The sequence below is a fragment of the Xiphophorus hellerii genome, chromosome 2, assembly GCF_003331165.1.
Source record: "Xiphophorus hellerii strain 12219 chromosome 2, Xiphophorus_hellerii-4.1, whole genome shotgun sequence".
NCBI lineage: Eukaryota > Metazoa > Chordata > Actinopteri > Cyprinodontiformes > Poeciliidae > Xiphophorus > Xiphophorus hellerii.
In genome coordinates, this window is record NC_045673.1 from 5,008,610 (window position 1) to 5,029,477 (window position 20,868).

Sequence of the window (20,868 nt, forward strand, 5' to 3'; positions counted from 1 at the left end):
GTCCGGTCAACTCGGTCCGGTTGGCAACAAAATCACAACATTTCTTACATTTTCAGCTGCTGCGGTTCGTTTTCACAACAATCCAAACCGTTTGAGAAACCTTCAGCAGGGAGGTTGTGTAGCTGAAGGTGAGTGAAGAAGGTATTCCTGAGGTTAAAGGGTCAAACCATCAGGGCTTGAGAGAAGGACGAAGATGTGAGCTACTGTCGCCATGGTAACACCTGTCCAACGGATCAGACAACGGCTTGATCTTTTTTTCAGAGACGACTGTATATGAAAGATTTCCTTAACAGAACAGAAAGAGGAACGGTTGGATTCCCGTTGGGCAGAAATCCTTTAAAGGAGACTTATTATACTTCAGGTTAGGACGGATCTGTGGTCTATTCAAAACATGTTCATTTTTGCACAAAGTCATTCTTGGTGAGATTTTAGTCAGTTCTGACAACTTAGACCTCCTTTGGGACCTCCTGTCACTTTAAATCCAACTAAGCTGCTGCAGGCCACGCCCCCCAACTCAACGTTTACACTCCCACATAAAAATGACTGTAACCGTACATCTTTGAAAAGCAGAAGTGGAGCCTCCTATGCAACCAACAAGAAGGCAGCAGGTGGTTTCTGGGTGGTAAGTCTACAAAAAACATTTGTCAGTTCCAGCAGCCATTGTACAGTGGCAAAACTGGCTATTACCTAGCTTGGGTTGCTAAGTCACAATATAGCTTGACTTAGCAACTTTTGAAACAACTTATTTTCTAAAAACATCAACTTATTGCCGGCAACAGTTTTTTTTTAAGTGTTTGGTCTGTTTTTAAATAGAAGTATAAAAATGTGCAATTGTGAATTTTAATTGACACGTCCCATTTAAAAAGAAGACGGAGGATCCTGGAAATGTGTGTTCTGGACAGAAAGAGACCAGGAAGAACTAAGCTGAGGAGTTCCTCTTTTTAACACGGTAGTGGCGGTGTCATGGCACGGGCCTGTGTGACTGTACTGCAAACATCACTTGTTAAAATTACGGAAATATACACAACAGCTTTGGAGAACTTTCTCATTAATTTAATGGAATTTAGTCACTTTTTTATCAATGATCAATAATACTTCCACTGATCAGGTTTTATGTTTATATTAAAGCTTATTCAACATTTTGTCCTTTTTTTTCATGTGTATTTTTAAATCTATAAACTTTTCATGCCCTCCTGCATGAAGCTGACTGCTGCTGTTGGTCAGTGATGAAGACGGTGTGATGTTTCCTCCTGCTGCCGGCGTTACGGCCTCATGAGGCTGATCTGAGGTCAGATCAGGCGGCGGCAGCAGTGACCGCAGGGTGAGGCTCTGACGATGAGGAGGGACGAACTCTTCCTCACGTCCTTATAAGCCGCTCTGAGTGAAGGCGACGGTGATCAGCCTGAGCAGCTGCAGCAGCTTCATAACCAGGTGAGATTTTTACTGATTTATTTCATTCATTTAAATTTCCTGCATTCAGAAGAATCAGGAAATGTTTTAATTACATTTATGGCTTTCTGTATAATCATTAAAAATGCTGCTAGATCAGAAATTATTTAGAAATTATCAACTTTCCCGATTGAATGTATGTTTTTTAATTGATTTCCTCCACTTAATGTGGACGTAGCTCACATTTGGAGTATTGAGATAATGTCTTTATTTGAAACTAAATCAGCTTTTAGACAATAAAAGTTGTGAATAAGAAGATTTTTGTTATATTTAGAGCTAAACATTGTGTAAGAAGACAAATGAAAATAAAATCATAGCTGGAGGGATTTTGGAAAAATAACTGCAGGAACTGTAAAAATTCAAATTAAATTAAACAAATACTTTTTTGAACCCAAAAATAATTTAATTAATGGGCTTTGTGCGTCTTAAGGTGCTGAAAGATGGCAAAGCAATTGATGTAATTTGGCACCTTACAGATAAATACAGCTTTAATTTGATTGAGAAAATAAAACTTGAACACACAGTTGTTATTTTGATTTATGTCCAGAGGTCCACAGAAAACGTTGTGGCGGGCCGGATGTGGCCCCTGGTCCTCGAGTTTGACACACGTAGATGCAGCGTCAACTCTTCTCTCTGGCCTTCATGTTTCTCCTAGAAAACCTTCATCGACGTTAAACTTTGACTGCACAAAGATTCACTTTCACAACAGTAGGAAGAACCTGCAACTTTTCAGATGATTCTGTCGATGAATCGTATTCAAATGGCACATTCTGCAATTTTTTTCATTTAAGCCTTTTTATGCAATGTTACAATACAGTAAAATAAATACATTTGTTTTCTTAAATCAGAAAATGTACATTTTATTGCCTAAAATGCCGTATCATAGCATTTCTTTAGGGGAGGTTTGATCCTGGATGCATCTGCAGCTCAAAACATCAACCTGTGAAAAGCTACAACGCCTTAGCAGAATGCTCAGCCCGTCTGCTTGACAGAATACAGCGTAGCGCTGATCTATTGGTTATTTTTGGAGATTTTTTTTGATGAAGGTGATTAATTAGGTGAAGCTAACACCTCAGCTACTAGAGGACTTCTGGGTAAAATATATTCACAAGAACTTTTTATCTTAAATGGAAAATGTATGCATTTTATGTAGCGTTCTGGTTTAGTTTCTGCTCTGAGGGAGTTATTCTTTCACCAACTGGCCTTTATATGAGGGTATACGCCAGTTAACGTAATCGATTACTAAATTAGTTGCCAATTATTGAAATAATTGATTAATCAAAATTAATCTGATTAATCAATTAACTTCTAGTCAGTTTTCTTTTCTTGTGACCTCTGGTCATGATGTTGGCGCTCTCACAGGCTTTGGAAGAGAAAAAGGTCCACAGAGTCACAGAATACTCCAGTCAACGATTAACTGATTGCTAAATTAGTTGACAATTAAAGTGATTAATCGTTTCAGCCCACATTGCTCGCAGCTTGGGTGGAGGCAGCATTATGCCTGGGCTCATGGTGCCTGTAGGAAGCGTGGGTCTGATGGCGGACCCCACCCTCAACGCCTCCACTTGGTCCCGCCCTTCTGTGAACGCCTCATCCCAGTATCCAATCGGAGCATACGGCACTGCCGAGCTGATCCTGGTTGTCATGGCAACCGTCTCCCTTAGCGTTCTAACAGTTGTCGGCAACACGCTGGTCATCCTGTCCATCAAGGTGAACCGCCACCTGCAGACCGTCAACAACTACTTCCTGTTGAGCCTGGCGGCCGCCGACCTGTTCATCGGCCTGCTGTCCATGAACTTGTACACGATGTACCGACTGCGGGGCCGCTGGCCGCTGGGGGCCGCGCTCTGCGACACCTGGCTCGTCCTGGACTACGGGGTGAGCAACGCGTCGGTGCTGAACCTGCTGCTGATCAGTTTGGACCGCTACCTGTGCACAACATGGCCGCTCAGCTACCCGGTGCAGCGGACGGGCCGCGTGGCGGGCCTGATGATCGGCGGCGCCTGGCTGCTGTCATTCCTGCTTTGGGCGCCCGCCATCTTGTGCTGGCAGAGCGTCGGCGGCCGGCGGGTCATCCCGGACGGACACTGCTACATCCACCTCCTGGCGAGCCCCGCCGTCACGCTGGGCACCACGCTGTCGTCCTTCTACCTGCCGGCGCTCGTCATGATCGGGTTGTACAGCCGGTTGTCGGCCGCCAGCCGCCGCAGGCTGACTTGTCTTCAGGCGGAGCAGGGGACGCCTAAGACGGGGGACCCGCCGGTGAAAGGCTTCACCTGGAAACGACGCAGCTGGATGGCCAGCAACCTGGGCTCTGATCTGTCTCTGAACCAGCGGGGAAGTCCGGCGAACAGCTGTAAACGCCTGGTAGGTAATCTACCTACAGTATGGAGTATTAGGGCCGTACTAATAAAAATAAAAAATTGAAGTCATATTTCCAGAATAAATTAATATTTAGAGAATAAAATCTCAATGTGACAACAATACGAGAATAAAGTCATATTTTGAGAATAAATTCATAAGAAAAAAGTCATAATAATGGAAATAAAGTCATAGTAATATGAGAATAAAGTTGTATTCTGGAAATAAATGTATATTTTGAATAAAAAGTTAGAGTTATAATATTTTAAGAACAATGTAATAATGCTACAATAAAATAATATTTCCAGAATAAATTAATATTTCGAGAATAATGTAGTAATATGAGAATAAAGTCGTGACTTTATTCTGGTAATACTATGAGTTTATTTTTGTATTATTTCCACTTTATTCTCGTAATATGACTTGATTTTCGTTTCATTTTTCTTTGCATGGCCCTAAAACTCTGTCCAACATCTGCGTCTTCATAGCACATCAGTAATTTTTTAATTAGAAGTTGACTTTGCTCCGCTATTAAGGTAAAACTTAAGGTGCTTGTTGTGTGTTTTCATTTATAAAAGGAAGCATAAAGTGCATTTTCCATCCCAAACCAGACTGGACCGTTTGTCTTTCCTGTTCTGGTAAACCTCCGCCATCTTTGTTTCTGTGTCAATGGCTCCGCCTCAAGATGTCCAGCGGCGCCCTCTACTGGATGGCGGTGAAACTACACCACCAAAAGAAGGCCTGAGCGGACGTTATTGGTTAATCGATTGGAACTCATTTTAATCTAATAAACAATTAATCGACAGTTGTTTGCATCCCTGCTGCTGCCTGTCAGTTCTGAAGGAACTGTGTCTTCACAAAACGAACTGTCTGTCTCATCAGCAGCCGCTCTCCCGAACCTCCTCATGTGCAGCGGGAGACGAAGACGCCTTATCGATCACCGACCTCCACAGCTCGGCCTCCGCGGCGCTGACCTCCTGCCCCAGCTTCCGGTCCCAGGAGCGGAGGAGGCGCCGGGTGATGGCGCGGGAGAGGAGGCTGACCAACACCATCCTCGCCATCTTGTTGGCCTTCATCATCACCTGGACGCCCTACCACGTCATGGCGGTCATCGCCGCCTTTCGTCACATCCGAATCCCCGACGCTCTGTGGACTACGGGCTACTGGCTGTGCTACGTCAACAGCACCATCAACCCCTGCTGCTACTCGCTGTGCAACGTCACGTTCCGGAAAACCTTCTGCTGCCTGCTGAGCTGCCGCACCCGGAAGCTGCATTAACGCGGAAACAGGTGAAACAGGAAGCAGGTGTTTACCGTGACGTATTAGTAGAACGAAGATGGAGTTAACGTCCGCCAAATAACTCAGAAAATGTCCGAGTCTAAAACATTCTTCTTTCGAAACTCAGAAATGTAAATGTTTTTCTAGAAAATTGTTCTGAGATTAATCTGAATATTTCCGAATTGTAAATGCTATGTAAATTTGCATCAGGTATTTAGCACAGCATATTATGAGGTAGGAAAAAATGAGTAAATTTTTTTCAAAGGACTCAATTGTCCAAAAGTCTTAAATTTTTTAAGTATTCAATTAAAAGGAGCATTTTGGGCCTTTAAAACTCATTAATGTAAATGTTTTTCTATAAAATGTCTGAGATCACTGTGAAAATTTGTTTTTCAAGAAAATTTTTGACTTTTCAAACTAAGTAATGTCCTTTTTTTTCATAGAAAATTTGTGAGGTTAATCTCAAATTTTCTGATTTCTTTCTAACAAATTTGCAACTTTTCAAAGTTTTTTTTTTTTTCTAGAAAATTTCTGAGAATAATCTCGAGAATCTATTAAAAAATAATTAGAAATTTGTGCAGAATCTGTTCAGTCAGGAATTTGCTCAGGTTCAGGAGCTCATGAAGAAAACTTTAGTAAATAATTTAAAATCCTTTTGAATCAACAATCTGAAATTGGGAATCTGTTCAAGAATCTGTTCAGGTTTGTAGCTGAAACATTCCCCGTCGTATCTGATCAGTTTTCCGTCAGCCTGACAGAAATCATGTTGCTTTAATAGACAAACACACAAAAGTTTTCACCAAAACAATGTACAGCATTTATTTGTTCATTTGTACAAGTCTTATCAATAATCTGTAATTCCAAAAATAAACTTTCCCTCAGTTCAGATGTTGAAGCATCAAACTGTGGATGATCTGCCGGATCAACTTTTCCCCTAAAAACTTTTAAAACTACAGGGAGGAGCATTAAACTACCAGCTACTGAACGAAGGTTATTCTGATCAGCTAAAGCTTAAATCCAAGGAAAACAGGAGAACATCAAATCAGAGCAGGAGTCAGCGAGTCGGACGGGTCAGTTTGAGGACAGGAAGTCTGTTTTGGAGTCTCTGGTTTTAAATTTGAAGAACGGAAGACGATTGTTCAGCTGGCGGAGGAGGAGAAATCCTGTCGTCTTCTGGTCCACTCTCCCTTCTTCAGTTTGATTTCTTCTCCCCTGAAGACGAAAACAAAAAAGTTTAAAGTGGAGCCGAGCCTTGTTGCTAGGAAACGGTAAAAGTATTGATCATGTGACCAGTTAGAAGGAATCATCATTTAATGAAGTCTGAAGGTGGTGAGAGTTTTATTTCTTTAAAAAAATAAACTTTTTTCACTTTTAAATGTGAATTTTGTTTGTCATAGGTTTAATAAGAATTGTTTTTAAAATAACAGATATTTTTTATTTTAATTGTGCTATGTGAATTTTCACCCAAAAACTCAGAAATGTTTAAATTAATGTCAAATTTTCTAGAAAAACATTGGAAAGTTCTGAGCTCAAAGAATCAAACATTTGTGTGAAAAAAACTCTAATTTTTAGATTCATCTCAAATGTTTTCTACTAAACACCAGGACATTTTTGGGCTTAAAAAGTCGACAATTTGCAAGAAAATATTTTGTTTAATCCCAGAAAATTTCTGGAAAATAATGGAAATTTCTGGGATTAAACTAAATATTTCTCGAGTTTTTGTTTTGCAAGGTTTTGACTTTTGGAGCTCAGAAATTTCAAAGATTTTCTGTAAAATTTCTGAGGTTTTTCTCACTAATTGCTTTTTACTTTTTTAGCACCAAAGTAAAAACATTTAAGAAAATTTTTGAGAATCAAGAATTTCTGATTTTTTTTGGCAAAAATTTACTCCTTTATTGCCCCAATATGGCGCTGTAGTTTAGCAGTAAAACAGTTTTTTCTCATTGTTTGAAAGGAAGCTCAACATCCTGAAATATGTACAGATCTATAAGTTAGTGAAGTAGTGATGAAACTGAGCCTGGCTGCTGGTGCTGCAGCCGTTGAGGCCTCACCTCTGGTCTTCTTGGGTTTGTGGGAGCAGGGCTTGGACACCTTGACGGTGCTCTGGCAGTCGGCGTTGAACAGAGCCCTCTTCAGCGTTCCTGACCGGCTCTTGGTGTTGGACCCGGTGTCGCAGGAACTCCACGCTCCGAACTTGTACTTACAGTCGCCTGAGAACAAGAAGATACAATTACCGACCCAAAGTGTTCTTGCAATCACAGTCTAAATTTAAAGATTTTTGTTTTCAGATTAACCATAAATGTTCAGCTGAGAGTGTGATGATGTCACACACTGATTTTCTTTTTTATTAAACTGCTTTATGTTCACAGTTTCAGCTCCACATCTACAGTTTGTATATCAAATTGAAGGTTTCTGTTAAACAGATTTCTGTTAAATTGTGCAGAAACTCCACTTTATCTCATTACTAATATTATATTTCAGCTCCAACATTTTCTTTTCAAACTAGAAAATCCAAGTTTGGAAATCTTCTGCATAAAACTATCAAAATTTAAAAAATGTTTTTTTTTATTAAGAAAAACAAAACAACTTTTTTTAAATAAGTTTTTTTTAATATTTCATTTCCATAATGAAATAAACAAAACCCCAACAAGAAATTTCAACTTTCAGTCATAATTATGTGATTCAAAGTCATGATTTTCTAATAATTTAATAATTATAACTTTGTATATTATAATTTTCACTTTATATCTCATAAATTTGATCTTTAAAGTTGAAATCTTGACTTTGTATCTCAAAAGTATGACTTCATTTTATAATTATGATTTTGAATGAATATAGTATTCATTAATTAATACAAAATATTTTCAGTTTTTTTTCTTTATTTATTTTGTGGTTTTTCACTAACACGTATCCTGTACTTTGATGTAAAATAAATTTCTATTTAAAAAAATTCTGACTTTTATTGTTGTAATTATTCTGATTCAAACGTTGACCACCAGGAGGCGCCATCATTCACTTTACTGACCTTAACTTCATTTCCTAACAAAGTACAGTTATTAACTTTAAAGCTGTTTTCTGTCCCCTGGGGGTCCCTCTCCTCCATAAGCCCCTCCCCCTTGCGTTAGTGACCCCATGACCCCTGAGTGTGAGAGTCTCACTGATGTCCTTCTTCCAGTTGCAGGGGATCCTGCAGTTGATCTTGTCGGTACGATCTTTGCACGTCGCCTCCCTCAGTCCGTCTCCACAGTCTCCGTGATCCGGTACACATTTCCCGTACCGGGTCTCTGCCGCGGTGCATTCAGAGGCCGGTCGGGATTTATCAGGTTTCCCACCTGCAGAGCGGAGAAACGTCAAACCAACGTGACACCATCATCATCATCATCTGTTTTAAACGTTTCTACTTCCTCCAGTCAGATTTCTTGGTTTTAAACTCGTTTGTTGAGCCGTTTCTAAGTATTTTCATGCTCTGATGTCTTCATCCCTTAGACAGGGGTGTCCAAAGTGTGGCGCGGGGGCCCTTTGTGCCCGTTGAATGCATTTTTTTTTTGTGGTCCCCAAGCATAATAGTTTGGGGTCTTTCATTTTAGTTAAGTTTTATTTAATTGTGACTTTTTGTCAAATTCAGTTTTAATTTTTAATTAGTTTTTAGTGTGTTTGCTAGTTTTTATTAGATGAATATTGCTTTGTTTTTATTAGTTGCAGTAGTAGTTCTAGTTTCTTCATACTTTGGTTAATTTTTAGGTTCAGAATTCATGAATTAATTAATGAATACTCAATAAAGGAAAACGTTTTCTAAAAATGAACAACCAGCCGACTGGAGTTTTATCCCAACTTTTGCTGTCGGCATTTTGCGGGACGATTATGGAGCCAAAATTATAGATCAGTTCGAAAGGCTAATAAATAGATTCATAAACACGGAAACGAAAGATATTACATCTATAATTTCAGTATGTAACTGAAAACTAACTTTTATAGTTCCAGTTAGTTTTTCCACATCAATTACCGTTTTTATTTATTTTAGCTAGAAATTTTTTTTCTCAATTTCAAGTTTTATTGTTTTGTTAGTTTCAATAAAAACCAACTTCAGTTCAAGAATGATGCAGCTGGTTGATGAAAACGACTTACAACACAAAGTATTTATGTTTTTATAAACAGTCTTTTACAATATGCCATGTTTATCCACGATGTTTCACGGAAAAGTCGACTTTGCTTCACTAAAATAAGCTTTTGTTTAAGTTATTAAATTTGTCTAAATATAGCACTTTCCATAGATAGTGACCCAAATCCTGTTCTTATAGTGAGAATAAACATGTTCAATCGAGCCCAAATGAATAAACGTGCAAAATGATTTATAAGTTCTGATCTATGATGAACAACAATAATTCACACATTTAATAATAATTTTAAATCTTTGACTCCTGAACGAAACGGGGCCGATCACAAAGCCTTGAGGGACTCCATCAATCAGAATCTGTTGGCACCCGGTCCAAACGTGCATCCTGAGTCAAGGGTTAAAGCGCGTTTCATTTGGAAGAGGATTGGGGTCACTGAAAAAAGAAATTCTGAATATTCTCATAATTCTTCCTCTGTATTCTAACCAGATTTGCACCCTGGGGAAACTATTTTGGTCTCCTTTCAATGAAATGGGACTTTCAGGGATCCGTCAGCCATGAAAAACTGGTTTAAGTCCAACATGCTCCTCCAGAAAGTTTATTATCCTAATCCACAACTCGCATCGTGTTCACTGAAGCCGGTTCCTCCCAGGTGCCAATCTCCTTTAAAGTCAGAATTTTGATTAAAAAAAGAGACAGGATTCTGATAAAGTCAGGATTCTGTTAAAAACGTCAGAATTCTGATAAATTCTGATGAAAAGATTCAAAATTCAGATTAAAAAAAGTCAGAATCTGATTTTAAAAAGTCTGAATTCCAATAAAACAAAAGGTCAGGATTCTGTCAAGAAAAAAGTCAGGATTCTGATTAAAAAAAGTCAAAATCCCTACAAAATGTTTTTTATTTACAGTGAAGCGAGAACTGAACGGAGCAGAGTAGCGCAGGACGGCATTTAGAGCTGATTGTGGCGGCGTTTTGTCTCACCTTTGTGATGTTTGGCTCGTTTGTTGGCCTCGACGGCGAGCGTGAGAGCCAGGAGCAGCAGCAGCGTCACTGAGAACAAACTTCGCATCCTGCAGAGACCAAAACAGGGAGGGAGACACAGTCAGGCTCATCAGCCAGCAAAACACGCAGAGATGACGGGGTCGGGGGTCGTCTCCCTGCAGATTACTGAGCTGCAGCTGCTGGATGCGTCAACACAAACACCGACACGTGCACAGATGTACAGTCAGGGGGAGATGCCCCACTGCAGGGATTACTGAGCAGGCTTAATGGGCTCAAAGGGGGTCAGGGGGCCCAAGTCACTCAGATTCACAAAACAGCGAGAGAGAGTTCACAAAGAGACACAAAGCACGTTTACAAACTCAGAAAAATGGATCATAAAGAGACGAGGCTGGAAAAGAGCGACCCGATACGCCGCAGAAAACTTCAACAAGAGACGGAAACAAAGAGGCAATTAACTCCTGAAAAACGATTCTGAAGAGATTAAATGAACACAAACAGGGCTGGATTTCACTGCATAAACAGGCACACATCAAATAAAGCTCATAACAGGGCGAAGCAAAACTAAATTCATCCCAGTTAACCTCAACAAGGTAACTCAAAACAGACACAAAGAGATGGATGATTACTAAACACCGACCCAGAAAGCCTAAAATATTCTGCAAATATGACATAAAACTGGAAACAAGTTAGAAAAACAGACGGATGATTACTAAACACTGACTCAGAAAGCCTCAAAAGAAACAAAACTGCAATAAACACATGCAAATCTGACATAAAATGGAAAATTAAATGATGTGAAACTGGAAAAAACCCCAGACACAAAACACCTTTAGAATCTCGTTATGTTTTATAAAGCAAAACAATGAAATCCTATAAACTGACCCAGAAAGGCAGAAACATCGCAGACAGAATCAAAGAGCATGAAAAACGCAGAAAACATGTCTGCAAAATTCACTACAACACAGAAGCAAAGCAACACAACAAAAAACAGCCTAAACAGAGAAACTCAGTAACAGCATTCATTACAAAGTGTTTTTATATAAAATACTAAATAAGACCAACAGAAAATAGAACACACAGGAAGACACTCAAGGAAAAAATGAGTAACAATCCAAACTTTTTGTCAAACAAGAAAAACAGACTTCTACAGTCTCGATCAGAGAAAAGCAAGAAAACCTAAAATCAGCCATGGAGGCAAACTGTCAAGCCTGTTAAGCCTTCTGATTGATCAGAATCAGGATTTTAGTACTGAATTCGGAGTATTAATCGAAGCAAAAGTTCATGAAATAACTGGATTGATGAGATTATGAAGGTGAGGCAAACTGAGCCTCACCTGGGATTGCGCAACCTCTCGTTAACTGCACTACCTGCCATTCTGAGAGCATGTTCCTCCTGTCTGTACGCCGCCAGTAAAATGGTTAAAAAACACTTAATATATTAACTGATTTAACCATAATTTAGCTTATATGATATAATGTACAGTGTTTTTTGTCACCAATTGTGTGTGTAACGTGTTTCGTGGGCTGAGGAGCGACCAGAAACGGCAGAGATCAGATTAGAGGTGAGGCAGGCAGTTTCCTGGCCTCATGGCAGGGGGCGCTCATGATCCCACACATTGTGACTCCACAACGGCAGAGTAAGAGACAGTAGCAGCGAGCTAGCCATGGAGATAGCCACAGAGCTAGCCACGGAGTTAGCCATGGAGCTAGCCATGGAGTTAGCCATGGAGCTAGCCACAGAGCTAGCCACAGAGCTAGCCACGGAGTTAGCCATGGAGCTAGCCACGGAGTTAGCCATGGAGCTAGCCACGGAGCTAGCCACACAGTCAAGTGCAGCGATATATTTATAGTTTTCTCCTCTTACCACAGCAATCACTTATTAATAATCACAAAATAAACCTAAAACCATACCACTGCAACAGACTGAATGTTCTGCTCTTGGTGTGGGAAATATCTGAGTATTTTTAAAAAATTTTTGCGTCGTTGTCAGTTGCTATGGCAACGAGTTTGCGCTGCGCTGTTACAGAGAGCGGGAAAGAAGTGGTTTTGAGTTCTTTAACGGTTTTCCCTTTGCTGTGGAGCACAGCACGAAATTAATAATATCTACACGTCCAAGTTTGATTGAGTTAACGGAATTATTCTGCAGCGGCAGCGCGGCTATGTAGAAGAATTGTCTTTTTGTAAATGAGCTGCTAAATGAGCTAACGGTAGAGAAACAACTGACTGCTACAGAAAAACAGGTTATCTGCCGTCAATGGTAGCCATGCTAATTAGCATTAACATTCATGGCAGGATCTGCATATAGAGGTTGATTGACAGCACTAAGTCCCGCCTCCTGGCTCTAATTGGTTGTTTGTAGTTTGCACTGGGAGAAGACAGAGGAGTTTGATTTTTTCATAGATTATCCGTCTCATACCAAACCATCACGACACAGTTTCAACAAATATGTAAAAAACTATTTTTTTTTATAAACGTTACATACTGCAGCTTTAAGTCAATTATTTTAACATATTTTAGTCTAAAAATGATTGAAAAACAGAAAACCTTCAAGATTAAAAGTACAGTGCGTTAAAAATACTCCAAAAAGTACTTCTTTTTCTTTTTCAAAAAAGTTACTTAAGTAAATGTTAGTTGGTACCTTTTACTTTTATTTGAGTCATTTTATTATGAAGTATTTCTTGTCTTACTTGAGTAAAATGTCTGTATTTTCTGCCCACTGAATGAAAAATAAACATGTTTTAACCACAAATCCACCAGACACAGAGACACACCTGCAGTTTCTGTTACACTTTCTTAAGTTGTTTTTTTTTAAAGAAACTGATTTGGAAGAAATGTTCATTTGCCTGATTTTGTTATTTTTTTGTTACTTATATGAATTATTGTCATTTTGGTCCTTAAAATACCAAATTTCCATTTAATTTGGTAGTTTGGTCTGCCTGATAATGTCATTTTTAAATATTAAATGATTGATAATTTGATCATTTACTCAGTACTTGAGTAGACTTTTTGCGTAATGAGTAATACGGCTATATTTTACTTTTACTTGACTAAAGTATGTTGAAGTAGTGCTGCTCTTCCTCTGTATAAAGTTTTTGGGTACCAAAGTCTCCTGGTGACGGTTTCTAACAAAATAATCTGATTTTTCAGCTTTGAAGCCTCCTGTTGTCACTTTAATCTGCTGAAGGCTCCGTCCGGCCGGACCAGATGGTCCAAACTGGGACCGGGTCAAATCTCCTCCTCCTCCTCCAATCTGAGGCAGTTTAAACCCAATAATCTGAGCGCGGGGGTAGCTGCAGGATTATGGAAGTGGGCTAATGTATGCAGAGCGTGTTGCGCCGCCAGCACACGTCCTGATCCGTGTTTCTGCGGGACGATGGATGCTTCAGATGTGAGCTGGCTCTTTGTGCTGGGAGATGACAGACTCCTCTTTCATGCGAGCTCTGCTTCTCTTTCACGCGAGCTCTGCTTCTCTTTCACATGTCAGCTGGCCTCCTCGCTCCTCCTGCAGCCTTTCATCGAGAAAGAACCGGCTCTCAGCAGGCCTCCAGTCTGCTCCCTACCAACGAAGAAGAGGAAGAGGAGGAGGAGGCCAGGGCAGCTGAAAGAGCTCTTTAGATTCCCACTCAAAAGAATACTGATTCATTGGAGCAAAACAAAGCCTCCTCTAGCCTGGTTTCACTTCTCTAAAGCTCAACACAGATTCCACGCCACCTCCGAGGACCCCAAGCTCCCCCACTGGTCCTGGGGCCTTCGCCTTCGTCCCTGAATGGGAGCCGATTAGCATGAGAAAACAATCAGATCTTCACATGAAGAAAAGGAAACGGGATGCTCCCTTTGGTTGGAGGGCAGGAACAACATTTAAAGAACTTCCTTCAGGAATCCCGAGGTTCATGTTGGAGAGAAAAAGAGTCCCCCCGAAAAAAAACAACAAAAAAACGCCACGAGAGTCCCACGTCCCTGAAGATCCTGATCCAGGATGCTCTCAAAACACAACATCTGATTTCTGAAGTTAGCTTCATCATTCCTGATCTCCTTCTTCTTCTCCAGCTAGAAACTTGAGTTTCCGAGAGGAAACCATATTAGTATTAATCAGTTTACGATTAACTGTCGATTAATGGTTCATTATTTTCAAATTTGTTTCAAAAGATTAACCAATAATGTCCATTTAGAACTTCTTTTAGTGTTGCAGTTTGGCCGCCATCCAGCAGAGGGCGCCGCTGGTCATTCTGAAGCACAGACTTTAATACAGAAACAAAGATGGCGGCGGTGCCATACCAGAACGGGAAAGAGAAACGGTCTAAACAAAGCCCAGTGAGCGATGAAAAATTGACTTTAAGCGGTTCAGTTTTGAAATATAAACACCTCAACTCGTTAAGTTTCACGATAATATTGCTTATTCAGCTGTGCTGCGTCAAAAAATTACTGATGTGGTACAAATATGAGGAAGCGGAGAAAAAACAAATATGATGCTAATTAGCAAGGTGTGTAGTGAGTTAATGCACTTAATAGAGAGAAGAGCAACCAAACATCTGCATGAATATCTCTCTAATCGTGACGTATTAAGAGTTTAGCATATTTTCCTCTTTTATTTTTCCAGGTAGCAACTTATTTGGTTCCTGTTTTGTTATATTTTATAGGCATGCCTAATTTTAAAAACGTGAGTAAACAGCAATTTCCAGTTTTTTCCAGTTAGCATTTAATACAGTGGGCACAAAATAATGTTAACATTTAATTATGGTTTTAAAATGTAACATATTATGAAAAATGTAGCTTTATGTGACAGTCGGTAATCAGAATTTTAAGAAAATGGCCGCTTATCAACTAATCATTAAAATGAATCGATTAATTAATTAACAACTTACATCCTTATTGAGAAATCTTTATCTGATTAAAAGAAAAACACACAATCTGAGTCCAGAAGGTCAATTAAAAAACATTTTATCTCCTGATTGTTCAGACGGTTCTGCAGGTCGATGAAGATCCGACTTTAGGCTCTGCAACGGATCTTAACTTTGGCTTCAAATTAAAAAGAACCAGTTAATGTTTTTTAAAATACAAATAATAAAAAAGGCAAGATTTTAACCAATTTTTTGGATTTTTTCCTGCAGTATTTGTTCCGAATTTCGACACAAAAGGAGATTAAAAGTAATATGCTTTTACACTGGAATCTCTCTGTGTGTGTTTTAATATTCATACTTTTTTTCTATTGATCTTTCTTTTACATCCTAGAAATAAAAAGAAAACTTTAAAAACTACTTTTCAAAAATAGAAATGTTACATTTGCGGTTCTAAACGAGTTTTATTTTCTGTCCTGAGAGGAAAATGGCTCTTTAGGAAGGAAAGGTTTTACATTCCTGATCTAAACCAACATTTTCCAAGAGTTTTTCCTCAGGAGCAGCTGCTCAGTGAGTCAACATGCACGGTGAATATTTCAATCTTCTAATTACTGGAGAGAGAAAAAAAACCTCACCGGGAGGAGCTTTCAACTGAACACAGTAACCCATCCCCACTTTGCATTCATTTTTAATCATTACTTTTTCCTTCATGTCCATTTTATCGCCATTCTTTCACTTCTTTTCTTTTCTGACTGTTTTTCCCCTTTTAATCACAATAAGCATCATCAAGCTTGAGCCAAATCAGTAATCAGATCCATATCTGAACACATGATGAACAAAAGAATCAACGATTAAAGCGGAAAAACTCATAAATTCCTCTAAAACGAAGCTTTTCTTCCCTGTAACCAGAGATGTTTCATTTAAAATGTCATCCTGCTGATGAACTGAGTGATAAATGCGGGTTTGAATCCGGAATGAAACCTGAATCCAGAGCCGATGGAAAAGCTGCAGACTTACGTGTTAAACTCAGAGGAGACGCCTGTCGCGCTGTGGAGTCGTAGCTTTATGTCTCCGGTTCAGCCGCGGCTCCTCAACAACCCCTCAGACACGCGCGCGCGCACGCACACACTTCGTGCACGTGCACGCCGCTGAGTACCGGCCTCGCGGTGACGTCGCAGGCCGTAATCCTGCTTCAGATAACTGCAGCGCACATTTAAGCTATGTTTGACGGGAACGCCCGCTTGATACACACCGAACTGAACCGGAACTAAGTTCACTAATGATCCGGAACCGGCTCTGGGATCCGGTTGCTCACCATAGAGACAGCAGTCTGTGATCACCCATCCACCCATCCTGATGAAGAAGTACTAGTTCCATTGATTATTTCACTTATAAGATGGGAAAAATTAAATTTAAAGGAATTGTTGACTTAAAACAAGCCAGTATATCTTGTTAAGAAGTTACATCTAAGTTAGTTTTGTCTTATTTTAAGTGCATTAAGATATTACCACTAGAATACAGACCAAAAACACTTGGTAAGATTTTGTGTTTTTGCAGTGTGTGAAGCACGAAGGTGGAAGTGTCATGAAACGTTACTGAAGTTGTATGAGATAATCTATCTGGAATCTGGAAAACACTTTTTGTTTCATGTATATATTTGTTAAATTAGTGAAAACGTGGTCAGTTTTTACAGCAGGAACTGGTTTCCTGAGGCTGAGAGCGATCTAAGCGAGTCATTTGTTTAGTTTTGTTGTTTCTCAGATGTTTTCTGTTGTGTCTGAAGGATCTTGTCTGGTTTTCCAGAGCGTCTGCCTCAACCCGCCCGGATCCCGATGGCTCAGTCATGCGTACGGCTCTTTGTTCCCGTCTGCAGCTGGGAGCAAAGCGCAGCAGGAGGCAGCCGGGTCATTCAACCCTGGAGGAAAACCTGTCATTACTCACGTCTCCTCCTCCAAATGAATTCCTGAAACATTCCCTTTAAAATCCCAAACAGGTTTGGACCCATCGTCCACTCTGCAGAGCCCGGGATGTTTCACCCACTGTAATCCCAGTTTCATCCGACCTGACTTCACAGCAAAACATAAAATCTTACCAATTTGTTGTTTTGTTTTTGGTCCAGTTTCCACTGCAAATATCTTTGTATGCTGTTACATGAAAGTTAGTTTTGCCTTATTTGCACAGAAGAGGATTAAGGCGACTAAAACAATTACTGATTTTAATGTCAAAGTTCATTTGAGATTAAAATTCTTTTAATTTTTTTCAGAATTGAGTGTTTCAGAATTTAGAGCTTTTCCTCAAAATTTTGATTTTAATCTCAGAAATTTGACTATCATCTCACAATTCTATTTTTTCCCTGAAAATTTGGATTTACTTCAAAATTCATATTTTTTTCCTCAGAATTCTGATTTTAATTAGAATTTTGATCTCAGAGTTTTTATAATTTTTTTCTCAGAATTTTGCCATTAGTCTCACAATTTGACTAATCTCAGAATTGTGTACTTTTACATGTTTGTTTTTTAATCTCAGACACTTGTCATTTAGGCTGAAATAGGGGAACATTCATCAGTTTTGCTTCATGAAAACCAAATAATTTTGTTGCCGACATGCTTTATTGCAGGTCATTCAGAAATGATGAAACCAAACAATCCTTACATGAATATCTTACAGTGATAAGAGTCTCCTGACTGACGTAGAAGCTCGTTATAATCATTCGTGCTGCTTTGGCAGAATCTGGATTCGGCTTCTTTTTACTAAGGGCTTTGCGAGTATTTACAGTCCACAGACATCAAAACGAAAGCTCTCCGCTGTAACAGACAAGTAAAACATTAAAAACTGATTACAGGCAACGTGAGTTTATCTCTACAATCTGATCATAAATATTTAAATTCATCGCTGTCTACATTAAATATCCAAACATTTATTTGTTTGCAGTGAACATCCAAAAGGTCACTAGAAGCTTAACAGAAGACACGTTTTGCTTTATTGGATATGAAAGCTGCAGAAACATGAATGCTGTCGCTGTGGGTCGCCAGCAGCTGCGTCGCTCTCTCTGTGCGTCCTTGTGGCTCGAAAATAAAAACTAGTTTGAGTTTGTTTTAGTGTCCACGAGCCTTTTGTGTCGCTCAGTTCGGCCGCGGCACTGAGCTTTCTTCAGGCAACCGGATTCATCAAGACGCCTCGTCTCTCATCAGTTAAAGCACAAAAAAAAGAAGAAGAAGGAGAAGAATCCATCTGGCTCCGACAGCAGAGAGGATCTGTTCAGTTTACATTCCGACATACGGAGCTCTGTGGAGAACGAGAACGAAAAAATAAAAAGAACAACAGAGTCGGCAGGAGAAAGGCGTCCGGGTCACACCGCCGTCTCCTGGTCCTCTCTCTGGATCATCTGGTAATGTTGGCAGTTCTCCAGGTAGTTGGCCAGTTCCTGGTCGTCGGCCTTGGCGGCCCGATGTTTGGGAGTGTCGCCCTGAAAGACGAGAGCAACGGGTGGCTTTAGTTTATTTAAGGATTCCTATTAGTTTCTACTGTAATATTCTCCTTCTACAGCACAAACATTACAATAAAAATTACACTATTACCTGTGAGTATTAGGAACATCCTAATACAAAAATGAAAAAAATGTAATTATGAAAATAAAATGGTAGTAGAATAAGTGAAATTATGAGAATAAAGGTGAAATAATATGAGAATAAAGTTATAATATTACGAGTTATACTGTTACAAGAACAAAGTTAAAAGTTGGGATAATAATAATGAGAATAAAGTCGGAATATTATGACTATATTCTTATAATGCTATGACTTTACATATACTTATTATTTTTGATATACAGTATTCAGAACTTTATTCTTGTAGTGTGACTACTCTCAATTTTTTTATTTTTGTAGTTGCCTTAATACAAACTTTACAAAAACAAAAAAATATATGTCACAAGATTTCTTAAAAACAAAAAATCAAAAATACAAACCAGTCACCTCAACAATTTAAAAGTATTAAAAAGAAACAATAACCAGATTTTTAAGGGTCTTTTTAAACATTATATGATCACCAAGATGATTTTTTGGGAGCTTAATTTCTGGGCCCAGATAATGTCAAAGTAACAATAAAGGCTCTTCTAATGTTAAAACCATGAAACGGAGAACAGATCTGTCTCCAAACAGCAGAGCTGGGATTTCCTGGGCTAGTAGTTATTAGTTAAGCTAACTACTATGACAGGAACGGGTAATTTACTAGGTATTGGCTAGGCTAATGGGTTAGCTACCAGCTCGACTTACTGCTATGGTAATAGCCAGGCTAACTATAATGGATGAGCTGACTGTTAGACAAAATGGCAGGCTAACAAGTAATATTTAGAAATGACTTGACTAAGCTAACTGCTACGTTAATGGTTGTGCTAACTGCCAGAGGAAATGGTGAAGCTTTACAAGCATCTGCAACCAGGTGCTAATAGATAGCTGGATAAAATGATACCCAATAGCTAGCCTACGCTAATATCTGCGACTAAAGCTAGGCTAACTGCTATTGCTAGCTGAATAGTTAACAACGTATGTTAGTAAAAGATTGGGTGATTAACTGTTGAGCCAAAATCTAAGGAAATGGTCATATTAACTAAAAGGCTAGCTGTTGGGACACTGGCTGGGACATTCAAGCTATGCTAACAGGCAGGTTAGCAGCAGAAATGTGTTTTTCCTAACACTGGTGAACGATTAAAGATAAATTAAGAGCTTTAAAGCTAAACCTAACATCCAGGAGCTGGGAACCGTTCTGAACTCGAAAGTTAAAGATAACCTGACTAAATCTGATCTTTTCATCTGAAAACGTAGCTTGAGGCCAAACGGACGGACGGATGGATGGATGGTGTGAGAAATGAGGGAGGAGAAGCCTCTCAGCCGTCTAAACTCCTGCGGTGAATTCCCGCTCAGCACCAACTATGGACTCTAAATAACACATAAACTCTTTATTTGTGTAGCGGAGGAGAGAAAGCTCAGATTATGGGCTGTTTCCTGTTACCACTGGCTTCACCATGGCGACGGTGAGCCAAGGCTTTTGTGTGTTGAGGATGAAGGCCGGGGAATCCCGCGGAGCTTCGTTTCTCACTGACACACAACATTAATCACTTTATAAAAGTGGGTCAAATACTACTGGAGATCCATTTAAAGTGCGGAGGGACGGATCGGGCTGGTGGCCGCCGTCCTGCCAGCAAAAAAAAAAAAAAGAAAAGAAAATGGCTTCATACAGCAAGAAGCGGTTGCTGACCAGAAACTAAATCTTTACCGATAATTTGCTGACTCTGAGTTTGAAAAGAACCAAAACATTTCCAGAAAAGCTCACTTAACAATGATCAGACGCAGATAGAAAATCGGGGCTAATTCACATGCAGCCAGATATCTGGGAATAGGAATATATTTTTATTTGTTTTGACCTTTCATCCACACAAAAACTCTGTTTTATATCACTAAAAATTATTATTTATAAAAACTCTGACATGGAGATTTGAGAAAACAAAGATTTAAGGTTCAGCACATTACAGTTTGCAACAAATAATGCATCAATACATCCACATTTTGCTTTGATATGATTTTTCTGATTAACTTTATGTTCTAATATGCTGTTTAAAAATAGTCCAACCTAGTTATCTGTCCAAACAAATGAACCTCCTGGCGCCATGTTTAATTACAAACAGGAAGTCATGAATGATTTGATGCAATCTGATTGGCTAGCAGGTTTTAGCTTAGCGCTGCACTGCCCCCTATGGGTTTGGCATGTTAAAAGGAACTTTTGGGGTCAGATTTGTGGGGATTGTTGTAAATTTTCTGTGTACTTTTTATTTT

The 20,868-nt window shown here is 39.4% G+C and overlaps 3 protein-coding genes across 5 annotated transcripts in view; 1 reads left to right on the forward strand and 2 right to left on the reverse strand.

The window, feature by feature from the left end:
- The first annotated feature begins 2,328 nt into the window (after positions 1 to 2,328).
- On the forward strand, positions 2,329 to 5,504 carry chrm4b (cholinergic receptor, muscarinic 4b). The gene is made up of 2 exons (XM_032581270.1): positions 2,329 to 3,816; positions 4,693 to 5,504. Exons 1-2 carry the CDS (start codon positions 2,947 to 2,949, stop codon positions 5,086 to 5,088), a joined length of 1,266 nt encoding a protein of 421 aa, XP_032437161.1. The 5' UTR covers positions 2,329 to 2,946; the 3' UTR covers positions 5,089 to 5,504.
- Positions 5,505 to 5,881: 377 nt separating this feature from the next.
- mdkb (midkine b) lies at positions 5,882 to 16,220 on the reverse strand. The gene is made up of 5 exons (XM_032581283.1): positions 16,055 to 16,220; positions 10,183 to 10,271; positions 8,247 to 8,420; positions 7,140 to 7,298; positions 5,882 to 6,300 (listed from the first exon to the last, which is right to left on the reverse strand). Exons 2-5 carry the CDS (start codon positions 10,268 to 10,270, stop codon positions 6,281 to 6,283), a joined length of 441 nt encoding a protein of 146 aa, XP_032437174.1. The 5' UTR covers position 10,271; positions 16,055 to 16,220; the 3' UTR covers positions 5,882 to 6,280.
- Positions 16,221 to 17,624: 1,404 nt separating this feature from the next.
- dgkzb (diacylglycerol kinase, zeta b) overlaps positions 17,625 to 20,868 on the reverse strand; it is a 72,464-nt gene continuing 69,220 nt past the window's right edge. For all 3 annotated transcript variants that reach the window (XM_032581258.1, XM_032581240.1, XM_032581249.1), the window contains one exon: positions 17,625 to 18,503. In XM_032581258.1, coding sequence (XP_032437149.1) covers positions 18,387 to 18,503 — 117 coding nt within the window. In that variant the 3' untranslated portion in view covers positions 17,625 to 18,386. The remainder of the gene's footprint in view (positions 18,504 to 20,868) is intronic.